Below are 11,772 nucleotides of genomic sequence, written 5' to 3'. Positions count from 1 at the left end.
ATAATAGCTATAATATATATATATATATATATATATATATATATATATTCACTCATAAATAATCTCTACCTTACTAATAACTACATAACTCTAACTTACTACCAAACCACCCCTTATATTATTAATATCAGTATATAACTCTAACCGACTCTCAAACAACACTAACTGCATTATTGTAGTTATGAACAAAATTGCTTTTATTTTTCTATTATTTTTACCTCTTTAGAAAAATGGAGGACATTATACTTTATGCTAAATAGAAAATGAACTTTAAAGAAATCTTCAGTGCTTATTTTCTAGCTTCAAATTTTTTTAATTCTTTTTTGGGAAATTCAACTCTCTGGAGACTGGCATTTGAAATTATCCCAATAAAGCCCACAAAAAAAAAAAACGATTTTTATTAGTTACAAATTAAAGCTAATATAATTTGCATATAATTAGTATCTATACATTATATACACTGTTTATATATAAAATATTTTACTCTTGTTATACACTTCGTTTACTTACTATGGACATATATCCACAACGATTACAATTAAGTGAGTGAACATATATATAAAAATGTTCCCCACGTGCCAATTTAAGATTATAAAATTTTTAAAAAAATTAATATCTTATATATGCACACTTAATTTATTTTTATTTTAAAATTTTATATTTAGTCAAATTAAGACATATAAAATGAAAAGAAAAGAGTATGTCAAAGAAATTTGATACTCCCTCCGTCCTCTTTTAGTTGTGCTTTTCGAAAGTCAATTTCACTATTTTTAAAAGTTAAATTAGACTACATTAATGCGATATTTTAAACTAAAAATTTAGATATTCAAAAACTATACGAGAAGTATTATAAATTACAATTTTTTGCATATTAATATGATGAAAAAATATACCGTAAAATTAAAATTCTTATTATTTAATTAGTAAAAAAAACTCATGATAACTGAAAAGGAATGGAGAAAGTACTCGTCAAATCAACTTTTTTTCTATAATCTGTAAAAGGGCAAGAAAGTGTTGGTGCAAATTAAAGTCATTTTCTTTGCAATTATTTGAGGGAAAAAGAAGAAGCGTTACACATTTACACATTACTAATGTTGGCTCCTTTTTTTATTTGGTGCTTTACACCTAAGAATTCCATTTGTGGTATATATATTGTGATAATTACACAAGCAATTTTGTAATTTTCCTTAATAGACAAAACTTGTGTGGGATTCAAATTCTTCTTATTCTTTTTTCCAAATCACATCACATCTTGCCTTTTGCATTCATTTTAGGGATTTTCTAACTCCCACATCAAAATAATAGTTTATACATATTTGTTTTTGTACACAATATACATATTTTATACATAATTAATACATGTCGTTCTTATTAAAAATAGATGTTCATTAATACTTGTTATTTTCACAAAATCAATGCATAAATGACAGTGTTCTAAAATAAGCAAATTATAATTAATCCCATATTTCTTATTAGGAGATTTAGATGGGAACATAGTTGAGAAAATGAGTCTTTCTAGTAGTGATAGGATTAAAGAAGATTACTTTTTAGTAGTACTAGGTCACTTGAAAATACACATAAAATACACTATCAATCATCCCATGATTTCATTTTTTTTAAAAGATACTAGGTGGTCCAATAACATTAGCATCTAAAACCCCAAGAATCATCCCTCTCACTCCAATCTTGTGTGTTAGTTAAAGGTGCATTATTAAATATACAATATCTAATTCCCCTATATGGTTCATGCTTATTAATGATATAATGAATCACAAAGCATAATCAAGAATCAAGATTCAAGCACCACAATAAAAGAGTGTATATCCAAGCTAATAAATCAAAAGCAAGAGACAAATTTCCATCAAAAGCTTAATAGTAGGACCATGTATCAATTCTAAACAACCATATGCACAAAACATTTTGTATACACACCTGATTCAAAAAAGAGTCATCATACTCTGATCAGATGCACAAAACATTATGTATTCACACAAGATTAAAAAAAAGAGTTGTCATACTCTGATGCAATCATTCACGATCAATCATTTCACGACTCAAACTCATGACAAGTTATAGGTCACATAAAGACAACTTTACTGTCCTATATTCACGACAATAATTAAAGAATAACATAAGGGAAAGTACCTGCAATTAATACAAGAATGTTGATGTCAAGTGTGAAGTTGCGTATGGCAGCAATACCCCTAAAAATAATAGGGGGAATTCCAACAACAACAGCAACAAGTGCTAACCATTGGAGAGGTAAGAAAAAATACTTCAGAAATGAAAGAGCAAGCAAAATTCCACTACCAATTGCAAATGGACTTGGCCATTTCTTTTGGTAGTTTTGCAATCCTTTCACTCTTATACTTGCTTCTAGTCTTGCTTGATTCAATGCTTTAACTACAAAATAAAATTAAAAAAATTACAATGATTAGTAAAATTAAAGATATATCAACTCATGTAATGGAAGTTAATAACAAATTACAATAACTATTTTTGGTTCTTCATCTATTCCAATTTATGTGATGCAGTTTGACTTTGTATAGAGTAAGATGTTTGGTGGTTATAAATCATTTCGTTAGGGGTAAAATGAGAATTTTAAAATTAAATTATTACTAAATATAAAAATGTATCATTTTGTTCTTCATTTGCTCTTATCAATTAAAAAATGCTTACATTAAGGTGCAATTTAGCTAAAAAGGGGGTAAGTTCCTACAACTACTCTTCAACACAAAGAAGGTGCAAAGCCACAAATGAGTCAAAATATTTTCTTTGAGAATTCAATAAAGCCCCATCACCAAGTTATTAACAACTAGAAACCTAATAGGGGCGGATTTAGGAGGGATCAAAGGTATTCATTCGAACTTTCTTGACAAAAAATTATATATGCATGTATATATACTTTGATTTACCAGAATACAAGAATAAAGGTTGGATTCGTAGTTTAGGAGATTCAAAATTTACCATTTAAGATTGCTAATTTAAATCTCAAATATTTTTTATTTTTTTATTTTTTCGAACTTCCTTAATAAAAATCCAGAATTCGTTATTGATATCGATAATAAGTCAAGAGGGCTAATGGAGGAGAGGTTTTGAAGTGGAAACACGTAAGTAGGGAACATATATGGTGTGACAAGATGGAAACATTGGAAAGCCAACTAATTAGTTTTATTAATTATTTTTATTAAGAACTAATTACAACACATAAACGTGTAATGTTTTTAGATTTATTAGAATAATTATCACACAAATATTCTCTGATCCTTACTTGATATGTGATACCCTTTTATTTAAAAAATTAAAATAAGAAGATACTCTGTAAATCTTTTGGATTGATTTCACACTTTGGTGGTCAGGACAAATCATCACTCACTATTTTTATATATCTCCTTCGGTATTAATTGATGTGAAGGAGTTTGACTGATCACGTAATTTGAAAAATATTAATTTTTTTTAAGACTATGAAATTTTCGTGGACAAATCATTTTAATAAAGATAAAATAGAGAGATTTATGATCAAATTATTATTAAATATAAAAAAAATCAAGAGTGTTAGGAAATAATAACCTAACAAGTAATATGAATTTGTTCAACCCAACTTCTTCTTCTTTTTTCTTTTTTTTACCCAAAAGAGAATTCATACATGTTTAGATTTTTCGAAAGTTAACTTTTGTCCCTCAATACAAATAATTTTTTCAAAAGTATAACTTTATATTTTTACATTATAATATTTTATAAATTATGTTCGGCACTTTTAAAGAACTTATGTACTACTAGACATAACTTTGATTTCTAAAAACAAAAATTAAAAATCAATTCATTTAAAAGACAATTATGCAATTAATTAAAATAAAAATAGTTCATACTTTTTCTTCCGTCTTAGTTACTCAATCTAATAATACTAAGAATAGTATCAGCAAACATCACATGAATAAATGAAAACCGTTTCTGCTTCCTATTTTGGTGATTTCTATTACCAAAAATTAATTAAAAATCACAAACATCACATGAATAAATGAAACAATCGCTTCTTAATTATTTATTAAATTAATTAAAAACAAATTATGTCACTCAAGAGAAGATGAAGAGTGGTACTCCTTTTATTCTATTACCCCTTAATTTTAATTTTGTTATTTACAACTGATGTATTCTTGTTTAAAAAATAACTTATATATAGTTTTGTTATTATAAAAGTAGTTCACATATACCTCATCGTTACAATAATGTCACACATATATCATTTTCATCTAATGAAAGTAAAAAAAGAATTTTAAATTTTAATTTTCAATTTTTGATTTTTGAAAAAATAATTTATGAGTATATATGATCTTTTTGGCACATGAATGACTTCTTTAATTATCATTATTTGAGTTTTTTCTTCTTATTTTTTTTTCCTTCATTTTTTTGTGTAGAAATATGAAAAAAAAAAAAACTGTAAATGAATTAAAAGAAAAAAGTAAGAAAAATATTTAAACTAACATTTTTGTGGCTATATTATAATTTAAAGGGATAAGGGTCTAAAAAATATCCCAACTTTGGTCGGATTTGCTGTTGCGATACTAAACTTTCATGAGGACATATTACCTCCCTAGACTATTTAATACCGTATTTTAAACATATATATTTGCCCACGTGGACATAAAAAATAATGCAAAATTATAAATAGTAATGTGTCCACGTGGGCACATATATACCTTTAAAATACACTATTAAATAGTTCAGGGGGTGAAAAATACGGTATTAAATAGTCTAGGGAGGTAATAGGTCCTTATGAAAGTTTAGCATCGCAACAGTAAATCCGACCAAAGTTGGGGTATTTTTCAGACCCTTATCCTTAATTTAAAACTATTTTTTGCAGCTATATATAAGCCATTTATGTAACAAAAAAGATACAATTTTATAACGAAAGTATATTAGCTCTAAAGAACAAAATTAAAAGGCATATATCAAACTTTTTTTCCTTTCATTATATGATCTGATTGGCCAGGATAAAAGGCATTTAAAAGTAATAATACTAAATATGTCATGACATTTGTGTGTTTACACAATCATATCATTCAAGACAAGACGTCAAGTATAAAGTTAAATTATTTCGTTCTTATTATTAATTTTTTTAATAAATTGAAAGCGAATAGTGCCACCTAATTAAATTTAGGGGAGGGAAAAAAAAGCAAATATTAATCCCTCCATTTCATGTTCTTTTAATTTGACTAAATATAAAATTTAAATTAAAAATATATATAATTTATCAAAAATAATATTTAAATCAACAAGTCAGTCAAACTATTTAAATAAAAAAAATGAATATTAAATATATAAATATCATTCTTTTCTTTTAAGAAAAATTAAAAGGAAAATAAGCTACATAAATTACAACAAAGAGTGTATCAAACACAAGATGAAGAAGAAGATAGAAAAAAAATATAGAGCACTTAAATACAAAGATCGAATTATTATGCCTATACTTTTGGTGGTCTTTCTTTTTGGTTGATTCGTCTAAGTGCTAAGAAAGTAAAGAAACTATAATATGAATTGTGACATCTTGACAAGAATTATCACTTTGATGTGACTCTTTTCCAGATTCTACGTTCATGTGAGATACTTTACACATCAAGAAAATAAGTCACATAAATTAAAACAGACTGAATATTAATAATTATATGTATCTTACCAATTTGTTGTTGAGAAATGAGAAGAGAATCATGAGTAACAATGACAGTCTTTGTTGTGACAATTACTGAAACTTCTTTAACACCATCAAGATTCTTGAGAATTTTCTCAACCAAAACAACTTCTGATGTACAACAAATTCCAAGAACATCAAAATAGCTCTTGCTTAGCTTATTTATATCACTATTAATTTTCTCACTTTCTTTCATTTTTTTTTTCTTTTCTCTTTCGAAAGTTTAATTTTTTGTGCTTCTAAGGGGATAGAAGAAAAAGAAAATAAATGAAAAAAATAGACTAATTCTTGGTTTCTTGTGTAAACAAGCAAAGAATGAGAGAAGCACTAAAATTTGGGGGTTTAAATAAGAGTAGCATGTCACCCCAGCCCACCCAACCCCAACCCCACCCTACCCTCAAGAAAGAAAAGCTTATAAGAAATGTATAACATCACCTTTAGCTTTTCCTCTTTTTGATCTTTTCCAACTTTGAGTTTGTACTTTATTATATTTATTATTTTACAATCATCACTAATGTAAAAAGATTTAAGTAATCTATATGAAATGAAAGTCTAATTTTATTATTTTATTTGTGTATTGTTATGTAACGTAAAAGATTACTCCCTCCATTTCAAGATACTATTGAAAGTTCGAAAATTAAACGGTTTAATTTTAATCGTGAATATATTCGAAAGACTTTTTTTAAAATGTTATTGAGATAAAAATTCATATTTACAAAAATGAACTTAAAAGTCTTTCGAATATATTCACAATTATTGCGATTTATTTAATACATGCATTACTTAAAAGTGTACTTATTTCTCCCTAAAATTTACATTGCAAAAGAATAAAATAAAAAGAAGAAACAAGCACGTCTATGTTAAAAAATAAAGTAAACAAAAAAAAAAAAAAAACATCCTCCTCCCACCTCCACATCTCACGCTTCTTCTTCTTCACACTCTACCCATTGTTCTTCTCTTCTTCATTTTTTATTTTTCACCATATATAATTCTCTACAACTTATATAGAGAAAAAAAAGTAATGTTTGCAATACATATTAAAAATATATTGTATTTGTATTATAAATATATTATAAGTGTATTCTAAATTATTTTAGTTAGTATCATTAATAGGGAGTGAAGTCTGTAATATGTATTTTAAATGTATGAATAAAACATGTATTATTTGTATCTTATAAATTACTTTGATTTGTATCACTAAAAAAATGAATGATGCTTGCAATATGTATGATAACTTATAAGTGTGTCACCTAAATTATTCCGGTTGGTATTATTAAGAAGGAGATATGTCTGCAAAATGTATTATAAATGTATTGTTCATGATTTTAATTCAATTATAAAACAAATCTAACATAATTTTAATCCAATCATGATACATTTCTAAAAATTTCATCTTTTTTGAGCTTTAATCTAATATTTTTCTTAAAATTAATTCTAAACCTAACCAAATCCCCTTAAAATTGAGATATAAACTCCAAACGATATTTCAATTATTTAGAAGAACAATCAATCCAAACTAATCACAAATTCGTAAGACTTCAATAATTAATTCAAAGTTTGAAGCTTTTTAAGAACTTTTGTTGCTGTAATTTTAAAGATTTGAAATCCTTGCTTAAGCAAATAATTTTGTAAAAAATTTGGGTCTTTGTTTTTTTCCTCGTCGTTTTTGGATGAAAATCGTGAAATGTGAGCAAAAAATAATTTGAAGATATAATATTTAAGGATAGTTTTTTGAATGAAAATTGTGAAAAAGAGAAGCAAATTGTGAGTGTGACTTGTGAGGAAAAAAACGACAGAAAATGTGAAAGACAAACAAATAGAGATGAATATGAGTTCTTTGAAGTGTTGTACTATTTGTAACTCCAAAAAATGTTATATTTAATTTCAAAAAACTCTATTACCATAAATGGTGAATAGTTTCTTATAATACAGTATACCTAAGTGATTTATCCATTATAATTCTTAGTAGTATTTACACTTAATGATCTAAGCAAAAAAATATTAAAAAATATGAAATCTAGCTATTTGATTTTAGACTCCCTCTCTCACACATAAACCCCTCTCCTCAATACGGATTTTTTTATTCGAATCAACTTTTTTTTAAAAAAATCATAAATCTGAAAGGCCAGCTTAGATTTTCTTTTTTTAATGTTTTAATTTGTGAAGGATTAATAAAGATATGTATTCACTAGTAAATATTCTCTTTCAATTTCAAAGCTATTAGGATGGTGTCATAATGATGATACAAATAATTCGGAATCACAAACATGAAAAATGATTTAAAATACACATGCAAAGCACGTAAAGATAAAAGTAGTTGGTTACTTACCAAACTTTATCTTTTAAGAATAATACTTATTCTCATGTACATTTTGAGACCAATATAATATAAGGTCCTAGTAATTAATAATAAAATAATTTTTTTCATTTTACCTATTTATTATTTTTAATATATATATAAGTAATATTTCTTTGAAATCTAGATACTGTTCCTAGTGGGATATTATCAGCAAAAAGCCTAGAATAAATATGTATGGATGCATATGCATCATTCAAATCGAGCTTTAAGCTCACTTCTAGAATATTCTCTGTGATTTTTATTTTTTTTGGCAATGTTGATTTGTTTACTATGCAAATAAACGTGGTACAAGCTCTACAAAATTCAATTATTTGAAAATTGTATTTTTTGAATTGTGTATTATGTTGTTGTGATTGTTATTAAGTTTCATTTTTAAATTGTATTTTGCAAATAATAATAATATATTAATCTTTGGAGGTCGATCTGGAGCTTGGTTTTCATTTTTCTGATTTTTGACATTAAAAAAGTCAATCTTCAAAGGTCGATTTTATTAAAAGATAAATTTTTATTGATTCACCAGTTTGCTAACCTACTTGTCGGCTACCCGCACTCTGTAACCAGAATAGGGCTCTGTTTTTTGTAGAATTTCACTGTATGTTGTGGTTGTTATTTGAATTTATTTAAAAATCATATTTTCTAAATAATAATCATAATAATAATTATTATTATAATAGTAGTAGTAGTAGTAGTAAAAATTGATATTTGGAGGTCGATTTTTACAATTGTTTTTAAGGAAATCGATTTGTGAAGTTTTATTTGCATATTTTCTAATTCTCTTACGCTAATATATATATATATATATTCAAAGCCCAAAGGTCGATTCTAATAAAAGTAGTTTTAAAATATATTTGTCAAAAATTCAAAATTAACATTTAAAGGTCGTTTATTTTAAAAAAAAAAAAAATCTTTTTATGGAGGTCGAATTTGGCTTTTTTTTTTTGGTAGCGTGTCTCAACTCTCATATGGTAAAAAAATAATAGTCATAAAAAATAATTATATTGGTTAGTGAGAGGCAAAGATTTCAAGTTTATATTCCTTTGGAGTTTGGATATTTAGTATAGCAAACAGTATTATGTCATACATTTTCAAACTCAATCTTTTTGGATAAGGAGAGAATAAATGCTGCTATATATGGATTCCTTTTTCTTTTCATAATATTTTCACCTCATAAATAATTTATGAACGTACAACTACTCCATTATATAAATGATAGTACACTTTTCATCCTAATTTATATGACGTAAATTGATTGAATATAGAGTTGAAAAAATAATTTTTAAAATTTATTATTTAAAATGAGTTAAAGATGTAAAGCTATAAAATTGATATTTTAAAATTAAATTGTTATTAAATATAAAAATAAGCCACATTTTTTAAATTAACAAGAAAAAGTGAGTCATATAAATTGCGACAGATAAAGTATTCAAAAAATAAAAAATTACCCAAATACACATCTTATTTTACTATAATTTCTAAAATTCCCTACCATTTTATAAAATTTCAAAAATCCCCTCTCTGATACATCTCTCCCCTCTCGGATACACCCCCTTCTATGTATCCGGATCCTATCTTCTCTCTAATACATCCCTCCCCTCTTGGATACATCCCTCGCCTATATATTCAGATGTTTGCTAATGTATTCAGAAGTCTAGTGATGTGTCCAGAAGTCCAATGAGATATTCGAAATCCATAAATTTTAAGGAATTTTTATAATTTAGAAAAATATAGAAAAATAATGTAGTTAGCTTTTACACTATGAAATTTATGAAAATTATATTTTAAAAAAGAAGATGAAGGAGAGTAGAAAACCATTCGACTCCACCGGTGCGCTTTCCCAATGAGGAAACCAACTAGTTTCTTCCATTTTAAACTATATGGTGTTTTTGTCCTTTTATTTTATTTTAAATTAAATGATATTTACATAATTAAAAACTAAAAAAGAAAATTTCAAATTATTTTTGTTTTAATACATGAAGTTTTATATCATTAAAGAGTTACTTCTTTATTCAAACATTTAACTAAAGATAAGATGGTAATATTTTTTTTCTAGGAATGAGTTGTTCTTTGAAGTAGTCTTAGCTAAAAATATCATTTATATTGAAACAAAGAAATAATATATTGATAGTGTGTATAATTATATTTTTGAAGTCTTTTAAGGCTTCATTGGTTTGCATTAATTGGAGGTCTCTGAATGATTTAGATATTAGATCATTAAGTGTATTTGTTCTTATTAAAATTTTAGCACTTAATGTGTTTTTTTTTTCTCCTTTCAAACAAAGAAAAATGATTGAAGTTTTTCTATTTAGAATCGTGTTAGGCTTAATTTCTATTACTTTGGCTGGATTATTCTGAATAGATCTTAATCATTAAAATCTATAACAAAGTCTTAAAATCATTAAGAGACATTATTGTGTGGATAATACTCAACATCACTCTATCCACAATAGACCGGCCACCACCACCAACTACCAACCACCTCTACCATCACAACCACAACTGCGTCCACCATCACCACCACCACAATTGTCAACCACTATTATTGTCGTCTACCATATTTAACCACCTCTACCATCAAACAACTATCATTGTTGTTGGGTAATGTCAACATCTTGCCTATGGCAAGGCCCATGAGGGGCTAGAGTGGCCCGGGTCAGAGTCATGATCGAACATGACGCTTGCTTGGTGGACTTAGAGCCCGTTTAATTTGGATAGGTTGAAAAAAAATTAAAATCAAAAATAAAAAGTCACACTGTGACTTTTAAGTAAAAGAAAAAATAAGGTAGGGAGAGTCCTACTTTTGGTTTTTAACCTTTTTAAAGTTATTTAAAACTTATTTTAAGTTATTTTTAAGTTTTAACTTTGCCAAACATTTTCAAAACCTAAAAATGACTTGTGTATCCATATATCTATTTATGCGTATCTATGAATTGTCGGGCAAATTTTTAGGTCTTGATTCTCTTTTTAGGTTTGACTCTTCTCAAAATAATCTCACTAGGAAAATACCTTTCTAAATAAGTAACTGATTTTTCAAAAATTTTAAAGATCATATGTTCAAATTAATCTAGGGTCAATATAAAATGTTTGAATTTTAAAATTCAAACTATATCATATAAATGAATATAAATTTATACTGAGATATTAGTATAAAACTGTTTGAAAAAGTACTAAAAATTGTTAGTAAAGTAACAACAGTAAACTAGCAATAATGATTTTGGTCAAGAAATTATTTTCTTTTTTATAAAGCATGTTGCGTATACATACTAAAACTAGGTCTAAATGAAAGCACTAACTTTTTAGTTTTTGGTTTTGGTCGCATAGAAATGAAAAATCTTTTTTGCATTATTGCATGTACAAATAATTTCTTCTTTTATTTTGTTTTTTTTCTGCTTCTGTATTATTGCATGCACTAAAATTTCTTCTTTTATTTGCTCTTGTCCTTTTAATTAGTGGCCTAACAACTTTAAGCATTACGAAATAGCTTGTTTTACTCACAATTCACAAATATATAAATTTAGAAGAATTAATCTAAATAATCGTTCACCTACTTATTAAATTAAGAATAGTTGATGGATATATAATATTTATATAATTTATATATAAGCAGTAAATCTGTCTAATTATTTGTGTGAAGATTCCTATAGTTTAAATTTGTCAAAAGGGTCGAGTCATCCCTTGACCGGCTCGATCCAATACTGAAAGGGCCTGAATCTGATACAGGGGGCTGGGG

The 11,772-nt window shown here is 26.3% G+C and overlaps 1 protein-coding gene across 2 annotated transcripts in view; it reads right to left on the bottom strand.

The window, feature by feature from the left end:
- The window catches only part of LOC102604572 (cadmium/zinc-transporting ATPase HMA3-like), a 12,604-nt gene extending 6,655 nt beyond the window's left edge, over positions 1-5,949 (bottom strand). For both annotated transcript variants that reach the window (XM_015314753.1, XM_006360190.2), the window contains exons 1-2: positions 5,675-5,949; positions 2,146-2,403 (exon numbers count right to left, since the gene is read on the bottom strand). In XM_015314753.1, the coding sequence (XP_015170239.1) occupies positions 2,146-2,403; positions 5,675-5,882 (466 nt within the window). In that variant the 5' untranslated portion in view covers positions 5,883-5,949. The remainder of the gene's footprint in view (positions 1-2,145; positions 2,404-5,674) is intronic.
- Between the last annotated feature and the right edge of the window lie 5,823 nt (positions 5,950-11,772).

Source organism: Solanum tuberosum, unplaced genomic scaffold, assembly GCF_000226075.1.
Source record: "Solanum tuberosum cultivar DM 1-3 516 R44 unplaced genomic scaffold, SolTub_3.0 scf00314, whole genome shotgun sequence".
NCBI lineage: Eukaryota > Viridiplantae > Streptophyta > Magnoliopsida > Solanales > Solanaceae > Solanum > Solanum tuberosum.
This window is presented reverse-complemented; position numbering and strand designations above follow the sequence as displayed.